At 45.1% G+C, this 19,934-nt stretch overlaps 1 protein-coding gene across 1 annotated transcript in view; it reads right to left on the minus strand.

Moving 5' to 3' along the window:
* The window catches only part of GALK2 (galactokinase 2), a 123,648-nt gene that overhangs the window by 78,691 nt on the left and 25,023 nt on the right, over window positions 1-19,934 (minus strand). The window contains exon 5 of the mRNA XM_018562904.1: window positions 11,945-12,091. Within this exon, the coding sequence (XP_018418406.1) occupies window positions 11,945-12,091 (147 nt within the window). The remainder of the gene's footprint in view (window positions 1-11,944; window positions 12,092-19,934) is intronic.

Here is a 19,934-nt window from a genome sequence, read left to right on the forward strand (position 1 = left end):
TTTTTGCCTTACACATCTAAAAGCTGTGCATAGTTCTTTTTGTCATTACAAAATAACTCTGGGAATGTAAAAAAACATACCCCCCCAGCAAGGGTTAAGTGCGTGTTTTGTCTAGGGGCTCAAATAAAGCAGATATACTCACCTGGACCTTGGTCACCTGGTGGGCGGCTCCTCCATGCCAGCCCAAAAGTGGAGGGGGTCCCCACATGCCTTGTGCTGCTCTAGGTAAGTGGCTCCTCAGCCTCCTCCTAGCACAGCAGTGTCAGTTCTCCTAGATGGCGCTGCAGCAGCAGAGGCCAGAGAGGATCAGAGAGAGGGGAGCAGGCAGGAGTGAGGGGAGGCGAGTGCTTGATCACCACAGAGCCCGCACTGGGCACCACCAGAGAGTCCCACTAGCCATCTGAGAGCCTGCATAGCCTCCTGAGAGCCCACACAGTTACTAGTATCAGTGCATCCCTAAATTTTACCGCAAATGTTACCAAGGGGTCCCGGCCCTAGAAAGGTTGAGAACCACTGCCTTAGACCACCGGAGCCCGTGGGAGAAGAGGATGCAGGGACTGATCTAGCAGTCCAGTGGGACCAAGGATCAGGTAGGTATATCTGCTTTGAGTCCCCTAGACAAAATGAGCACTTAACCCTTGAAGTGCGGGGGATAGCCCCACTGCAAGGGTACATTTAAGTTTCGACAGTTCTTCTCAAAAGATAATCTGTGAATTCTTCCCCCAACTACATAGTTACATAGTTACATAGTATTTGAGGTTGAATAAAGACATTAGTCCATCAAGTCCAACCTATTAGGATCTCATTCTAGGAGTACCTGTACCCCTGTATATTACGGTCCCTTAAGAAATCGTCCAAAAGTTTCTTGAACAATTCCACATTCTTTGCTGAAATCACTGTCTGTGGCAGTGAGTTCCAGACCCTAACTGATCTTACTGTGAAGAATCCCCTTCGCCCCTTGTGCTGGAATTTTTTTTCCACCAATTTTAGGTGGTGGCCTCTAGTTTTTGTAATGGAGTTAATTTTAAACAGTTTATCGCTACATTTGCTGCCACCATTGAACATTTTGTACATGGAGATCATATCCCCCCTTAATCTCCTCACCTCCAATGTGAACATGTTTAAATTTAGTAGCCTTGTCTCGTAGAAACTAATAACCGCTGGTCACACTCTCCCTAATGCGAATGACCATTCTCAATTCTAACTACCCCCAATTGGTGAGCACTCTGACTTTTTACCCCCAAACCCCCTCTACAACTCTTAGTGCCTCAGACTAATGACCTTTCCCACAGAGTAATCCGAACTGGAAAGCCCATCAAATTGGTGTCCACCTGCCATCTCCTTGTCCATATTAATGACCAGGAAATTTTATACCAAAATCAAATCAGCACCTTATCCCCTCAAACTGATGACAGTCGTCTCCCCTCCTCCCCACACAGATGGAAATAAAGACACACACTTTCATGAATCACTCTTGCTTACTATTTTTCACAGAAATAACACAAAATGTATTTGGTTTATATAGCCAGTTTTAGACCGAGCTGACTAAAACTGGTCCCATGTTTGTCATAAAAAGTAAACAAAAATGGAGTACAGTGATGACAGTCTACATACTGTCTTTCAGTTATTAGCTATCATTTGCTGAACCAAATACTATCCTTACTAAACAGCTTAAAGGGTAAACTACCAGCTTTTAAGAGACCGTCTTAGGGTTAAGAATCTATTCCATCCATAATGGCAATGATTTTTCAAGTTGCAGTTGCAGACAGCTGGAGGGAGTGTGCAGTTAGGCTTCAGGTCCTGCTCAATCATTTGTTTTACATATATCTAATGCAATGACAACATTGTTTGCACTCTACTAATTTTACATTTTGTTGTTTTAAGAGTTGAGCTTGGAGAATATCAATCAGTTTCCTGGCAGGCTCATACAAATAACTTAGACTTCCAGCCCACTTTTGTTTAAACATGCATCAGATCTCGGGGCTTGCATAACCATAAATCTTTCTGAAATGAAGATATTAACCTGTTGGCGACAATGACAGAACCACAAGGGTTATTGAATGCAGCATGTAAAAGATAAAAAGGCTGAGGGTCTGTGGTTTTGGCTGTGGACTATAACCAGCTGTTCACTGTATCCACTTTCTCAGCTATGTCTAATACTGAAGATGCACAAGGGCACTATTCTCGGTTAGTGCTATGCAGAACTGCGTAGCACAGGGGTCACATGGCACACGTGTACAGCATACATCTGTAACCTACATGAACATTATGCCAAAAGTGTAAAGCTTCACATTCTGTTATTCGCTTTCACTTTTCGGTTATCATGCACAGTGTATTTAACATTGAAAAATAGGATTTTTGTACTCACCGTAAAATCATTTTCTCTCTGTTCATTGAAGGACACAGGGCAACAGATCGTAGATCCTGTATGGTAGGTATATCGCCACCTGCAGGAGAAGGACGCTAGGCACATAACAAAAAGAGAAAGACAGCCTAGGGGCGGCCCCTGCTGGTGGCCCAACCCCCTACCTGCTGACAAGTCTCCAGTTAGTAACAAGCAGTTAGGAGTATACACCCAATAAAGAGGGCGGGACCTGTGTCCTTCAATGAACAGGAGAGAAAAGGATTTTACGGTGAGTACAAAAATCCTATTTTCTCTCCCGTTCATTGAAGGACACAGGGCAACAGATCGTAGATCCTGTATGGTAGGGATGTCACCAAGCAGTAACACACTGAGGGATGGGCAAAAACAACCAAAATTCCCAAAAGACCCCCAAGAGCCGCCTGCAACACCTTGCGCCCCAAACCAGCATCCGCCGATGCCAAAACATCCACCTTGTAAACCTGAACAAAGGTGTGGACAGAAGACCAAACAGCGGCCTTACAAACCCGAAAAAAAGAGGCACCATGAAGAAAAGCCCAGGATGCCCCAGAAGCCCTAGTGGAACGGGCAGTGACAGGGAAAGGGGGTTCTCGCCCCTTAACGGCGTACGCCTGAACAACAAGCGTACTAATCTACCGAAAAATGGTTGCCGCCAACGCGACCCGGCCCTTACTGGGGCCCACCGTGAGCACGAAGAACAAGGAATCCGACTCACGGAAAGAAGCTGTAGCTTCCAAATAAACATGGAGAGTGCGCACCACATCCAAACAGTGCAGTGCCCCTTCCTTCCTATGAACCGGTTTCGGACACAAGGAAGTCAAGACAATTCAGACGGAAAGCTGACACAACCTCGGACAGGAAAGCCGGCCGAGGACAGAGAGCAGCCTTGTCCTTCCGAAGAACAAGCAATGTTGACTTGCAGGACAAGGCACACAACTCAGACACCCGTTGAACGGAAGTGATGGCAATCAAAAAGGCCACTTTTAGGGACAAAGACAGAAAAGGAATCTCCCGGATAGCTCAAAGGGAGATCCCTGCAACACCGACAGCACCAGGTTCAGATCCCACGGTGCCAAAAGGCGAGCGGACAGGAGGAGCAATACACGCAACCCTCTAAATAAAAGTGCGAACTAAGGCGGTAGATCGAAAACAACCGCGGAGACAGAGCCCCAGCCTTACACCAGGCAAATTAGGCCCTTCACGTGCGAAGGAATATTTTCCCAGAGACAGCTTTGCGTGCCCTGAGAAACGTGGAAATGACCGCATCCGACAACCCCCGGTCCTCCAGGACCTGGCTCTCAACAGCCAAGCCGTCAAAGCCAGCGGCTGTAAGAAGGGTGGAACACAGGCCCCTGGGACAGAAGATCCGGACGCAGAGGCAGCCGCCAAGGGGTGTCCACTACCAGCCGAACCACGTCCGCGTACCACGCCCCCCGAGGCCAATCTGGGGCCATGAGGATGACGGTGACGCCTTCGGCCGCTATCCGGCGGAGAAGCCGCGGCAACAGGTATAGTGGAGGGAAGGCATAATCAGACCGTAAGGTCCCAGGGAGCCACCATGGCATGCACCGCTGCCGCCCAAGGAACCTGAACCAGGGCTATGAATCGTGCGACCTTCCGGTGGAGACGAGACGCCAGGAGGTCCACATCCGGAGTCCCACAGCGCAGACAGAGCTGATGAAACACCTCCGGATGCAATGACCATTCCCCCGGATCCACCGATTGGCGACCGAGATAGTCGGCCCGCCAATCATCCACCCACGGAATGTATACTGCGGAAAAAGCCGGAACATGCTCCTCCGTCCAGGAGATGATCCCTGCCACCTCCCGCTCTGCGGCTGCGCTCCTTGTGCCGCCTTGATGGTTGATGCAGGCTGACTGAGTGCGGACCAACAGGCCCCGAAGACCACTCGTCCAATGCTGGAGAGACAACTGAATCGCCCGAAGCTCCAGCACATCGATCGACAGACGAGACTCTGAACACTTGAGGGGACAACGCCAGACCGAAGGGCAGAGCCACAACTGGAAGTGTTCCTCCCCCACCGCAAAACGAAGATAACGTTTATGGGAAGGGCAAACGGGGACATGAAGGTAAGCATCCTTGATGTCGGTGGACGCCAACAAGTCCCCCTGATGAAAAACAGGCCACTACGGATCTGATAGATTCCATTCCATCTGAACTCGCGGACCCTCACAAAACGTGTGCAACCGTATGAGGTCCAGGATGGTCAGAATCCCCTCCTTCCTGGGCATCGTAAACAGGTTTGATAAAACCCTTTGAACCTCTCCGAGGAGGGCACCGGGACGATCGCCCCCCGTGCAGCGAAGGTCCGTGAGCCTCTGCGGGGAGAAGCACGAGTTGGAAGGAAAAGAACATGTCACCGGGACGCGACAGACACCGGTACCCGCACCCAGGAAACGGAGACGCGGGACAACCAGAGATCCGCAAACAGTCGAAGGCGCCCCCCCGCGCATGCGCCCTGGCCAGGGCGAGGCTTGTTAGACTTACCGCCCTACTTTGAGGACGGAGGCGGCCGAAAAAGCCGCTTGTGAACAGAAAAGGAAGGACCCGGCTTGCGCCACTGATCCTTCTGCTTTCCTAGCCCGAGGCAGAAAAGTACTTTTCCCGCCTGTGAGATCTTTAACGGTCTCATCCAGTGCAGCTCCAAAACAAAACGATCCCTAGTAAAAGGGAAGCTCCGTCAGAGCCTGCTTGGAAGCCCGAAAAGCAGACCAGCACTTAAGCCAAGTAGTCGGTGGAGCGTAACGCTGCGCCGACACCGACAGCTTTGACACCAGCGGAGCAGCATCCAGGGCCAAGTTACAAATATACTTCAGGCCCAGCACCAACCGGACTACCAACAGCACAAACTCAATATATGAAGGAAAGGCATTCTCCTCAGTGAGACCCTGGTGCAGCATCATAGCCCGCTCCGTCAGAGTCCGACAGACAAAAAGGGATGCACCGTGGGAGGAGTCGCCCACTTAGTCAAGAACGACTCCGCAAAGGACAATGAACCGAGAAGCGTTCAGGAACCGAAAAGCACTTGTCGGTCGCTTCCACTCCTTGTAGATGAAATCATCAAAGAAAGGAATACAAGGGAAGGCCCTGGTGGAACGATTGCACTTATGCGCCCCAAACTGAACTGGAGGAAGCGCAGAAGAACTCGGGCCCCCCTAATCCTGAGCGTCTCCCTGACAGAATGAAGCAGGGCAGAGACCAATTCGCGCTCCCGAACCATAGGGGAAGCGCTCGACTCATCCTCACTAACTGAAGTTGGCGGGGAAGAATCCCCCTAGTCAGGGTGGGATGAGGCCGCAGGTAAACAACCCCCCCCCCTGCCAAAGGGAAAGGGGAAGGTGACAGCAAAGCACGCTCCCTAAGGGCCCTCTGAATCAAGGCGCGTTCAAAGCGCATCACAAAACTTTCCATGGTAGCGGAAAACACCTCTAAGGACAGTGCTAGCTGCACCGACCACCCCCAACGCAGCCCCCGAGGGCAAGGAGATTGGGAAAGCGGCTCTGGCTTACAGGTTGCACAGAGAGGGGAACGGGAAACAGTTTCCAAGGAGTGCCCACAGCCCTCACATAGCCCTGTGGACGACCATGCACCGCGGTCCATGGTGCCCACCACTAGTGCACACACCAACCATCCCAGAGAGCAGACAGCGGGACACCCCAGAGTACTCACAACCCTGTGGGTAGTGGAAAGCCACTGTGGTCCGACTCCCGGTCTCCAGATCTGTCTTCTGGGAAAAGGCAGCAGCAGTTCTCTCCCAGCAATCAGCCGAATAAAAGGATGCCACAGCCGGCCGCCGCTGTGTAAACCGGAAATGACGTCACCGGAAGTGACGTCACGGAAAGGGCAAGGAAGCCCTCAACCAAGATGGCGGCCGCGGCCTCCGCTAGGCCGCAAATAAAGCCGGGGCCTAAATTTTCAGCCGCCCGAGCACATGTGCTGAAAAAACAGGAGACATGCGGCCGCGGCGCTCCCTGCCATCAGTGCTGTGGACAGCAGCCCACCGGCCCCCCTGGAGCGTTACTAGACCCAGGTAAGTCCTTGCAGCAGCAAGGCCGCCTGAAGAACAGGAGGGAGGAGGGAGGGGGAAAGAGGAGAAGCTCCCGAGGCCCCTGCAGAGGATCCCAGACAGGACAAGGGGGGCTGCAGCAGCAGATCCCCCCACACCATACCAGTAGGCTAGCCACACAGGATCTCCGCACACATGGTCCTCACCGCCCCAGCCCGACCCCACATACATACCACACCATGGGGTCAAAGCGAAGTCCCTGCCACTGACCCTCTTCCGGGTACCGTCCTGGGGAGGCCACCTCATGGATATCCAGGCAGCCAAAGCACCGAGGATGCAGGGACGGCGGAAAAAACGCCCCCGACCATAGTCGCGGCGCCGCCAGCCTGTATGGAATGCTGTGACTGGTGGGCCGAGACCCCCAGTCATATGCACCCCACCGGGACAAACCCACAGGCCACTCTGCCTAAAATGGCAGAGTTGTCGCAGCCGACCCACCGAGGCAGAGTCTGCATGCGGTCGACGTCGCACAGGGGAGACTCCAAGGATCCAAACATCCAACCTGTCACCCTGACGACACTTGCTAGAAGATCCAGTGAAAAAAGGATGAATCTGTGAAGAATTCAAAGGAGAAAAAATTCTGAGCTCCTTACTTCTGACGCTGGGCAAAAAACTGGAGACTTGTCAGCAGGTGGGGGGTTGGGCCACCAGCAGGGGCTGCCCCTAGGCTGTCTGTCTTTTTGTTATGTGCCTAGCGTCCTTCTCCTGCAGGTGGCGATATACCTACCATACAGGATCTACGATCTGTTGCCCTGTGTCCTTCAATGAACGGGAGAGAAATGTGGGTTTTTAACTCAACAGTGCAAGGCAATGCACAAACCTTACCCCAAAATATCCCATCCCAAAGAGCAGCATACCGTATCTGAGTTGATGGGGTTTTGACTGAGAAGCAAACTTGTCTAAGCTCTGCTAACCATACCCGCAACAGTCATTTTTATGTGGCAACTCTTGTATCATCTTAACTTTTTAACTCCAACAAATAGCACCCCCTTAGCTAAATGGCAACCACAGCATTTAATGAAATTCCAGGATTGCCATGCAGCAGACTTAGTGTAATTTCTAGTACAAAGCTAGACAATGCATGATAGCATAAAGATAGAGAAGTAAACACAATGACATTATTGCCCTAATGCATGATTTGTATTACTCATTGAATCACCAACAAGATGAGTTTGAATGATCTAATAGGATAGTTACTTAAAGAAGAAGTTTTACTATAAATTTTACATTTTATTTCATCCGCTAGGGGACCAAGTGCATATAGCATTTGATCCTGTTCAAATCTGTACTGCCATTGCAAAGCTGCATGTTCAAACAATTTAACCACACTGCTAGAAAGGAGATGGAGTTTTGAGAGACAGGGCTGGTCTCTGGGGACCAGTCCGGCCATTCAAAGATAGACAGATAGATTGAGGGACACAGGTCTACTCCTTACTGTAGAATCATATGCTTATGTATTTTATTGAGCCTAAATTTCTGGATCTTACTTTGTTAAAGGTATACAATGTTGTCCTTCAGCCAAGTGCTCATTTGTTTTGACTGTTAAATATTGCACTGTTATTATGCAGTGTATGGCCCAGCCCTGACAGTGCTAAGCATTCATTTATAAAAGCTCCATCATTGCTGCAGGGCTGTGATCTATTTGTGTATTTTGTGTTTCAATATTCTTAAGTTTTTCAAGGAAAATGTACATAAAAAAACTTACCCGATACCGATATCCCCCCACCCGAAAAAAAAATACTTTTTGGTCATTAAACAAATATATCCTTAATTTGATAATCCTTGTAAACAAATAAGGCTGACATGGATTATAAGTAGATTATAAAAAATAAAACATTTTGAGGAGGTACAAGTTGTGCATTTTAGTCAAGAGCTTGCAATCCAACCCATACCACATTTTCATAGTAATGCAAGGTCTCGGCAGACTAAAACTAATTAAGTGTATACATTTTTATTAATGTATACACAAACTAAAGAAAAATGTTCTATTATACTATATACAGTATATATTATATGTAGTTAGTTATTTACTTCAGAACTTCTACAATCGTTTCAGCAATTAAGTAGTTAGTAACAAATCAAAAGCAAAAAATAAAACTGCAATTACATATGTTTTGACATTAACATTTACAGGAAATATGTGTGTCAGCTTCTTGTTCTTTGAAGCTCAGAATGTCTGCATTCTAACATGATCCTGAAAGGGTATACTCACTTGTAGCAAAAGGAAACCAAACAATTAAAGTATTATCTAGAGACACAACAACATTAAAATAAAACTCATTTATGCCGACTGTTGGGCACTATTACACGTTGTCAAAGACAGAGATAAAGCAAACAGATACACTAATTGTTCCCATTTTGTGAAAGGGATGTATCTGTTTACTGCATTCTCATTCAAATAGATGTTTATAAAGATCAGGTGACATAATCAGACCCCAAAACTAGGTTAAAGTAACATTATAACTAGGGATGCACCGATACCAATACTAGTATTGGTACCGATACCGAGTATTTGGGTGAGTACACTTGTGTCGAGAGAGCATGGAGCCGACTTCCCGGCCAATCAGGAAGTCGGGCAGCGTGTAATGACGCGCTTCCCGGCTTACTGATTGGCCGGGAAGCTGGCTTCATGCTCCCTTGTCATCTCATGACGAGAGAGCATGGAGCCGGCTTCCCGGCCAATCAGGAAGCAGGGCGCCGCGTCATTACACAGCGCCCAGCTTCTATGATTGGCCAGCAAGCCGGCTCCATGCTTTCTTGTCACATAGTGACCAGAAGCATGGGGCGGCTTTCTTGTTATTCGGGAAGCCGGGTAGCGAGTCTTTACATGCTGCACCGGCTAATCAGGAAGCCAGGTGGCGAGTCATTACACGCCGCCTGGCTTCCTGAATGGGACTTCCGGTACTCGGTATTTGGTATCGGCGAGTACCGAAAGAAATAATCGGTACTCGGTACCAAAATACCGGTATCGGCGCATCCCCAATTATAACCCCTGCAGGACTAGACATACACTATATTGCCAAAAGTATTGGGAACCCCTCCAAATCATTTGATTCTGGCGTTCTGTGAAATTTCCTTGCTACTAAATATTCCACGGTCAACTGTTAGTGGTATTATAACATAGTGGAAGCAACTGGGAACAAGAGCAACTCAGCCACAAAGTGGCTGGACAATTTCATGCTCCCAACTTTGTGGGAACAGTTTGGGGATGGCCCCTTCCTGTTCCAACATGTCTGCGCACCAGTGCACAAAGCAAGGTCCATAAAAGACATGGATGAGCGAGTTTGGGGTGGAGGAACTTGACTGGTCTGCACAAAATCCTGACCTCAACCCGACAGAACACCTTTGGGATGAATTAGAACGGAGACTGCGAGCCAGGCCTTCTCGCCCAACAGCAGTACCTGACCTCACAAATGGTCCAACATTACCATAGACACACTCCTAAACCTTGTGGACAGCCTTCCCAGAAGAGTTGAAGCTGTTACAAGTGCAAAGGGTGGACCAACTCAATATTGAACCCTACGGACTAAAACTGGGATGCTATTAAAGTTAATGTGCGTGTAAAGATAGTCGTCCCAATACTTTTGGCAATATAGTGTATTTCCCTCACGTGCTGCTTTTACATCCTATTTATACAGGTGTTGCTAAAAGCTTAGGTCATGCAGGCAGGATGTCAGAACCACATACCTTAGAGGAGTTTGAGTTGACGAGGAAGGCCTCTCTTGCAGCTTGAGTCCAGGAACCTCTGGAAGTGGAACAGGCGTACAAGGACAGGAGAGGTACGAGTGACGGTAGAAGCGAAGTCGAAGACAAGGCAGGTCAAGCAGCGAGGTACCAGGACAGCAGACAAGACATACTCAGGGACAGGCGACGTCAGCAACTTGCCAGCAGCGAAGTACAGAGCAGCAGGCAGGACCGTGGTCAGAAACAAGCCGAGGTCAAGGGAATCCAGAAGAGCAGAAGAATGGTCAGCCAAGCTTGGTCAAATACCAGAAGATCAGAGTCAAGATGCTGGGTTCAGGATACAGGTGCAGGGAACAGCTGAAGACCAGTCAGCATTGGAGGCTAGATTGTCGCAGCGCCGAAATCTGAAACACTGACGTGCACACGCTTGTGCAGAGGCACCCCCAGTGGTGCACAAATTTGTGAGCCAAATTATGCCCACGCACTTGCTCATGTGCAGGTTCCCCTTTCCGGAATCCGACCACAAGCCCCAAGTCTGGCTCATGCACGTAAAACTAGCCTTTCATGGAATGCATAACTGCTTTGCCATGTTTCATCTGTTCTTCAAATTGATGCAGACATGACCTACATAATAGCGACATACCTAATAATAACAATAATAGTCTTTTAAATGAGATGTTTCACATATATATTTCAAAGGACAACTGCACCTTTGTTTTAAAAACCAATATTGTATTGCACTTCACTCACTAATAAAATCAGCAGTATAAAATACTTTACTTTTTCTTTCACATATATTAAGATGTTGCAATGGTCTTCCAACCTAACTCTGTTACTAAAATGAATCTAAATGATGGCCACTTACTGTACATCATCACTGAGTATTCAAGATCCCGTGAAGGAACAAGTACACAGGAAGTACTATCCTGTGATCTACATGTCCTAGCATTCTTCTGTATATACTTGAGGACTCAATATCAAATTTTTAAAGGGGTTTCCCACATCAGCCGAAAAAAGTCAAGAAAGGGCAACTGCCTAAGTGGTTATTTTAACTACAATTAATTAGCAGAATTAGGAGATCTTAACCACTTAAAGTCCGGAGTGTTAAACCCCTTTCCTGTCCAGGCCATTCTTCAGTATTTAGAGCAGCAGCACTTTGACATTTATTCAGTCATACAACACCATAACAAAGTTAATTTTATATAATTTTTTGGGGGACAGATAGAGCTTTCTTTTGGTGGTATTTTACTACATAAAGAATTAAGCACCGAAAATGTAAAAAAATAAAAGACAAAAAACTGTTTTCCCTACGATGTTATGAAACGTTTATTTTACCCAAGTTTTTGGTAAGTTTTTGACAGATATTTGGATTCTATTAGAGTGGACTAGCATTGGAAAGTGAATAATTGCCTTTTTTTTTTTTTACGCTATGAATTTGCATATTGCCACTTGCCCACAATATAAAACAATGGCTTTATCTCTCATGTAAAAGGCTAAGCTGGCCATACACTGCGCAGTTTTTCAAAAGAACTTTTGTTTGAAAGTCGTTCATCTTTCGATAGTTGATGGGGTCAAAATCGATGGTCGATTTTGCCCATAGTGACGAAAAAACTCGAAGGAGCTAGATGGAAATGTTTTCTCAAATGAACGAAATTCTAACAGTGAATGTGGTTTTCGTTTGGGAAACTCCATTCATTCCAAAATTGAACGTTAAAATCAAATAAAATTTCGATCAACATTGATGACATTATGGGTCCACCAAACCAACTACATTAGATAAGTCCCTTACCTTTGACAGAGTCTTCCCATTTGCAACAAGAGTAGCAAGCCCTGCACAACACACCAAAGCACTTGAGCTTGATAAACCAGAACTTGCTGGAATGGTTCCATCCACCAAACAATTCATTCCTGCTAAGCTGTTCAGAACAAAGTGGTCCTAGGAAAAAGCAAGACAATAAAACATGGGTCCAAGAAGCTGATTAATTCAATATAAACTATATACAGGAAATGAAAAATCAGTGCACTATAAGCTATATAAAGCAAATACACATGATACAGTTACAATTTGATACAATCTGATTAAATATTTAAATTTTTTACTTTTAGTGTGGATAGCTTTAATGACATGTTTTTAAAAGGACTTACAAAGCAAATGGTCGAGTTCAGGGCCATAGAAAGGGCGAGGCGAGTGAGGCACTCTCCTCGGGCGCAGCTGTGAGGGGGCGCAGCAAGGGCAAAGCAAACACTGGAGTGATGAGCTGATCACTCCAGTTTTTGTAAATAACTGGGGTGTAACGGCTAGGTCAGGCTATATGAATCTCAGCTGCGGAGTGTGCCTAGCTCAGGTGTAATTGCTTAGGGGTACGGCTTCAGGGTCGAGCTCCAGGCGGCACTCTCAAACTTTAGCGGAGAGTTAGGAGCTCTACCATCATATGCCGCAATTACTTTGTTTAAGGGGTAATGCACACGAGTAGCCCCGGGGTATTACAGCATACCTGGGTTACAACTATTATGTGTGGTTCAAGCAGGTTCAAACAATAAGACTTCAGTAAGGAGTATCAAACAAAAAGTAATATCAGCACTTCCCCTTTAAATGGTGTGGCTCAGATAGCAATGAGGAAGTCCATACAGCAATTGCATGAGAGTCAGATCAATCACTTCAGTGAGAACTAGCTGGGACAGGCTGTCGCAGACTAGGCGATACTTGCAATTAGATGTCCTAGCACAAAAGGGTTCTTTCCAGCAGAACAGGTCCAATGGTCCAGGCGAGGGGATCTCTGGTTGTCAGCTGGCGTTCACTGGCAATAGTGGAACACCATACTGATCTCTATGCCAGCCTTTTATGGGGAAGGAGTGTGGGAGGAGCTGCCGACGTCATAGGGGCCGCTGCGTTCCACGCTGGAACACATCGGCGCATCTACTTCCGTTCTGCGGCTTGCGTTCCACGGTGGAGCGCAGCCGCGATCGTTACATGGGGACACAGTTATGAATTAACAGGAAGTGCTTTACATCACTTCCTGTTCATTCATTAATTTCTGAATGGGTAGTAGCACTCAGTACATAGGCTTCTATTCATTCATAAATGGATAATAGTATATATTTTACTATCACCAGTTTGTGAATCAATGGGAAGCCTCTGTACTCACTGCTTTCCATTCATTTAGAACAGAGGCTGCAGAAAAAGAGATTGAGGAATGAAATGGGGCGGAGGCGGCACAATTTTCTGTTCTTGCCTCGGGCGCAAAAACAGCTAGCTATGGCTCTGACTGAGTTATCCCTATGCTATCTCCTCCTGACAGCAAATTCCCTAATTCCCTGTCAGCACATGTGTATGTAGCAAAGCTCTCTCCAAGATGAGTGCTGCCATTTAAATGATCACAGGAGACTAAATTGAGGCCTAGACTTTTTTTCCTGGGGTAGATCACTACTTTTACCCCGGTAACATCTTTTGATTATGGTATCCAGGGCTCCTGCCTTGAAGGGCATGCACAGTAAATGCTTTTTACAAGCCTGTTCTGCACCCCAACATGTTAAACAGTTCTATGCATATTCACTGATAGAAGACATGCAGGAAATAAGATGGGAGACATCCACTATACCATCTAAACAATAATTCAGGGCTGTTGGTATGAACTTTAAATACTCCACATATAAAGGATTAGTGTGAGTAAACCTGGATCTGCTGAGTTCTGTTCTTTCCCCTAATGTTTAACAAACTAACTTTACAGACATAGTAGGTTGCAATGCATAGACTGCCAGGGAAAACAATGTTTTGGAGAGTGTCTCTAGCTGTTTATCGATAGGATCCTTAACCAGTTGACATCCGCGGTGTTAAACCCCCTTCCCATCCAGGCCATTTTTCAGTATTCAGCGCTGCGGTACTTTAACTGACATTTATTAGGGCATCCCCTATAGGGATCCTCAGAGCATTGATAAAGTGACACTAAACTGAGGAGATAAATCTTAAAAATGCATTCAAGTACCTTAACTGTTAACAATAATGTAGCTTATTTGTGTTTCACTCAGCTGTAGATCCTCAAATCATTTCTGAATTGGTGCTGACACTGTCCTTCCTTCTGGAGGGTGGCTACTTTTGTTCCCCATGGTCCCTGTGTGTGTTTTAAAGTAGCCACCGCTCCACGTTCGCTACCGTGATGGACTACAATCTCACGTTTAGTTTACAAAAATTGTATTGAGATTGTAATTACATTTTTGTTAATAGTTATTGTACTTTAATGCATTTTTAAGGTTTAACCCGTGAGTGTAGTGACGCTGCCGATCAATTCGCCGATCAGTGTGGATTAAACCCTGAGGTGTCCAATTGATGTCCAACACAATCTTACGAGTTCCAGGTTTCCCACAGTAGCAAACACATTTGTCAAATTACATGCTCAGCTTTCTTCTTTTTCTAGGGTTCCTATATCTAGCACATCTGAGTTGAACATAATTAGAAGGGAAGTTACGTAAATGTTTTACTGTCCATGATTTTTATGTTTTAAATGGAGTCATAAAAAACTTTTGTGTAAATGAGAAAACATTTTTACAGCAGTTTTCTGTTATGAAATATGCAGCAATTACAACACAAATAAATTGTGTATGCTATTACAATCTTAGGCCTAAATTTTACAACATGTACTAAAATGCTATTTGAAGTTCTAGGTTATATTTAGAAAGCTGTATAATGTTACAGCTTGTGTTAATGTAATGTACTGGCCGGTGAGTGCAGCTACGCTGTCCCTGCTATACTTAATACTCCTAAACCTGTATTTGTGTAACAAAGTCAATGTCCCTGGCTCTGCAGCATTTTAGTTTGGTCTGGAGTGGTTACTGTTTTTTGTATAACCGTTAGGGCCTGTTCACATGATATCAAGTCCTGATCAGGTCCTTATCAGGTGTGGATCTGCAGACGCGGTGCTACTGATTCAGTGCGTTTTTGCCGCGTTCACACGACGTCCGTTTTCCTTGCTGACCTGATCCGTACGCTCCTGCACTAAAAATGTATCCAAATGTATCCCTATGTGTTTTATGGGCTACAGTTCTCACATGCGCAGTCCGTTCAGGTTACAACAGAAAAATACTGCAGGTCACATTTTGTACGGTTTTTTTACTGGAATGCATCAATAACGCGGCCAAAATGCACTGCATCAGTAGCACCGCGTCTGCAGATCCGCACCTGATATCATGTGAACAGGCCCTTAAAAGCATCAAAAGAAATTACAGCATTTTGTGTATCTTGGAAATAGACTAACCAGTATAATTAATGACCCACCAAGAAAACAAATGCATTGTGTGCAGACAAAAACAATGAAAAAACAAGGTATATGACTGAAGATTTTTCTCCAGCACAAAGAGAATGAAATGTCAAAAATGTACTTTTTTTCACGGTTTGGTACTTTTTTGTACCCTCTCAGGAAACTTGTGGCTTGGGCAGACTATATTCTTGCAGACAAAAATCTAAACACGAGTCACAGAATCATCCTCTTAAGTGCATGCATCTGCAAACTATTTCCAAGGAATATGAAAGCAGTGCATAATATGGTGAAAAAAAATCTGTTACAATATTTGTGAGGTTTATGTTATGGAATAGACAAAAGTAAAACAGCATCTAAAAATCAGTCTCTTTGAGGGTTTAAAAAATGTAATGTATTAAACAGAAAAGAAACATAGGGTTGATATAGTCTTCCTCTACATAAGAACACACAGTGACAGACAACCATTCTGATTTTCTAAGGTTAGTCTTTAATTGAGTGGTAGTTGGATGTCTTCAAAGTTGATTATTAATGTAGGAGCTAATCAATCATATGATCTCAGTAAATCAATGCCAGAACAAGACAGGGCATTAAAATCTCTTTTTTTCTTTTGATGGATGGATTCTGTGGGTTTTTTATCTTCACTTGTCTTTTGGAGATGTCATCCCCACTTACAGGAATGCTACAGCGTTTCTGACCTCTTTTGAAAACAGATGCAATAACTAGCATACAATTCAGTTCCTTGCTTTATGTGAAGTTGACATCTAAAAAGCTTCACTGATGATGTTTTTCCAGTTATTCAATCAGTTTAAAATATTTTCTTACTAGGCATGATGTCATTTGTGTTGTTGAATCACTGAAGGCTGGCTGACAATTGGTTTTAATGAGTTTACCCATGCACATGTCACAGATGGGCTTGCAGAAGGTCTGCAGTATATTAGAACAGTATGGCTGCTCTGAGTGGAGTTTACTACAATATGATTAACTCTTCCAAAGCCCACATTTGCTGGTCTATGTGCTGTGTACACAGAATGTGCAATGCTGACAAAAATGAAACTGTTGCCACAAAAAAAATTAAAACCTAACAATCGTAACATTAACAATGTATTCATTTATTTAACTGTTACACAGCTACATGGAATGGACTATGCAACAGAAGCTGGAAAGATTCCTAAAAAGGCTGACAGCAGAGTGTCAGCTTTGTTTCCTGAACAGTGGGCAACTAATGTATCATAGGTACCCAATCGGTAAATGCACTGATAAAAAAACCAAAAACTGTCAAATTAGTAAATGTGTCATGAGAAACAGTTTCAAAAATAATAACTGAATACTTCAAAAATTAACATACTTGATGAGTAAGGTGGTCAGAGGTCAAAGCTCACTGAAAGGGATAGATGGACATGTAACATAATAGTTGCTAATTACCACAATAGTTCAGCCTTCAAATGCACCCTAGAATTTGATTCCCACTTGTGATCCATTTCAACAAAAATTGCAAACTGTGAAATTTGTGGCAAGGCTAAAAATACTGCTTTTATGTGTTTTTCACATATTTTCCACTATATCCTTACATCCTAATGTACAAAACTCAATAGCTCAAGGTGAGATTCACACACACAAATGGATGAGTAAGAGCAGTGACTAGTTTCCTTGCTCAAAAGTTCCATCCAAGGGAAAAGACAGAGTGTCTGAAGGGAGGCAACTACTGCTGTACGGCCGCTTTAAAAAAATCCATAGTGCTCTAGGTCAGTCGTTCTCAACCCGTGTACCCTCAGGGCCCGCATTTGTCCTTTGTCATAAAGACGTGACCCAAGGCATTGTGGTACCGCGCGTTCCGGTGCGGGCGATCAAACTGTGGGTGGGAGGTGCGTTTGGGGGTGTCATTCAAATGAATGGCAATGCAACACACCTCCCACAACAGAAGGCGTAGTGGGGGCGATTATGTGCCCGTGCATTTAGTGTCAATGGGCCCTCAAAAACACTGACATACAAATTTAGTTTTTTTTAGATCCTCCCAGTCTCCTCTCCTTACGAGAAATGGAGTGGATCCTCAGCCGGGGTCCAGTGTGGGCTGCTGTGCTGTGACAAGAGTTCCATCCATATGTTCATTGCTTGGACAGCTCACTTGCACGCCTTGTAGAGGTGCCGGGAGCCAGAATGTGACATCACTCTGGTCCAGGTATCTCTACAGGACACATTAGGGATAGGGTTGCCACCTTTTCTTCCAGCGAAACCCGAACACTCTAGCGACGCACAGAAATGTTTTGGGGAATATGAGTCATGGCTTATTCATATGTACATAGTGTCACCCATTTATGTGTAAATATCACAGTCTAGACTATTTTTAGTGGGAGGGGCCAGTAGCCCCTATATTAATTTTGGTTGCCCCGTCTGTCTGACATCATGTGTCCGGGTTTCAGCTGCCATGAAACCTGGACACAGCATTAAAAACCCGGACTGTCCGGGTGAATCCTGGACAGGTGGCAACCCTAATTAGGGAGCTGTAAGCAATGCACGTATGGATGGAGCTCCTTCGTGGCCCTAGCCCCATCCTAACCCACGTCAAGCTGACACTCAACTCTGGGCAGCATATTCAAATGGCTGCTTGGTGTGAGAACTGACAGTGCTGCTCTAGGGGGAGGCTGAAGCGACCCACTGAACACGGGATCGCGACCCACTTTTGGGTCACGACCCACCAGTTGAGAACTAAGGCTTTAGGTAATTCCTTGTCATGTATTAAATGTTTATTTTTAAAACAAAAAAAGAAATACAAGTATATACTGCACACATATATACATATACACTCAGAGATTTATAGTTTAGAACAAGTCAGGATCTTTACATGTATCTAGATGAATGCATGTGGAAGAATCCCCAATGTTGTAGCATTTGAAAGAGTCCATAGCACACCATTGCTCTGTTATTAATGCACAAGCTTCCTGTTACATCCTGTGTTTGGTGCAGAAACACACAAAGTCTTCAGCTGCTAATGGTGGTCTGAGCTTCTGGTGTGCTGCTGCACCCTTAGAGTGATACTAAAGTCAAACGGTTTTTGAGGTACTTCAAATGCTGATGAAATCACTTACAATGGATGCTACTTCTTGAGGTTTCAAAGTTTTAGCTTCCTGCAGAATCAGCTGGCCCCCCGAGTGCTGACACTGATTTCCTGTTTTAGGGTGGCTCCTTTCCCTTTCAGGGACCTTTAGTAAATTTGATTTTACTTGTTTTATTAACGTTTTTATTTTAAATAATGTTCTTTGATAAAACTTTTTTACTATATGCAAGAAATCTTTTGTTTTACATAGGGCTGTGGAAATTAAAGATTAATTTCTCGATTAATCGTTAAACTTTTTGATCGATTAAAATTATTCTGATCGCTAATGAAAACACTCGCCTCTCCGCCGGCTTCCGGGAGTCCCATGGGCGATCCAGTGAAGTCACGGACATTGACGTCACCGGACTCCCCCCCCCTTCCCCAAGTGGCTCCGTCGGCTAATGAAGGGAAGGGGGGGAGTCCGTGACGGCTAACGAAGGGAAGGGGGAGGAGTCCGGTGACGTCTATGTACGTGACATCACCGGACTCCCCCTTCGTTTGCCGACTGAGCCACTTGGGCCTGTGAGTTTGCCCAAGAAACTTTCTGCATGAGCGCCAGCCAAGGCATTGGCCTATACACATACATCACATCAATTAAGTAATAAAATGAACTAGGATCACACTAATCCAGCACGTTATTATTCTGAGTTGCCCCACTCAAGCGGCGGCCATATTGAGTGGGGCACGTGAGATTAATAACGTGCTGGATTAGTGTGATCCTAGTTAATTTTATTACTTTATTGCTGTGCTGTATAGGCCAATGTAGTTGGATCTGTATGTGCGTTATAATTAATCGATTAAAAAAAATTTAGATTAATCGAACACGAAAATTTTAATCATTACCAGCCCTAGTTTTACAAAAAATAAAAATGTAATACATAAAAGAATTTCCAGAGAACCATGAGGTAATTAAGTACACAGCAGTAGCAGTCCACTGGCTTTGACAGAAAAACACCAGACTGAGCTGCCGAATAATGACTGTGTCACTGCAATATATCACTGAGCAAATCAGTAAATGTCACCTTGAGCTACTGAGGTCTGTAAAAAACAGCTTTTGTTAACAGGCTGTAAATCGATAAAAGGGAAACCTGAAAATGATCAGAGCTACATCTGCTGGTAAAAAAATATATATAATATCGTAAAATACAATATTACCTGACAACCAAAAAAAAGACAAGTTTTACATTTTGTATTAGTTCTTCACAGAATAAATAGACAAAACCACGATACACTCCTTTTAAAGAAGATCTCCAGTATTTTTCAAAAGTTAACCTTTGCAGTATGGCTAACCCCGCACTGCTGGTTTTGGTCTAGGGAATGGTGCATTCACCCGATCCTCGATCCTGGGGTGGTGACAGCTCACCTCTCTCTCCCTCAACTTCGGCTGTGGTATGACCCTTGGCGTGCTCACGTCTAATGCAAGTGAATAATCTTGC

This window comes from Nanorana parkeri, unplaced genomic scaffold (genome assembly GCF_000935625.1).
Source record: "Nanorana parkeri isolate BGI_ZX_2015 unplaced genomic scaffold, ASM93562v1 scaffold611, whole genome shotgun sequence".
NCBI lineage: Eukaryota > Metazoa > Chordata > Amphibia > Anura > Dicroglossidae > Nanorana > Nanorana parkeri.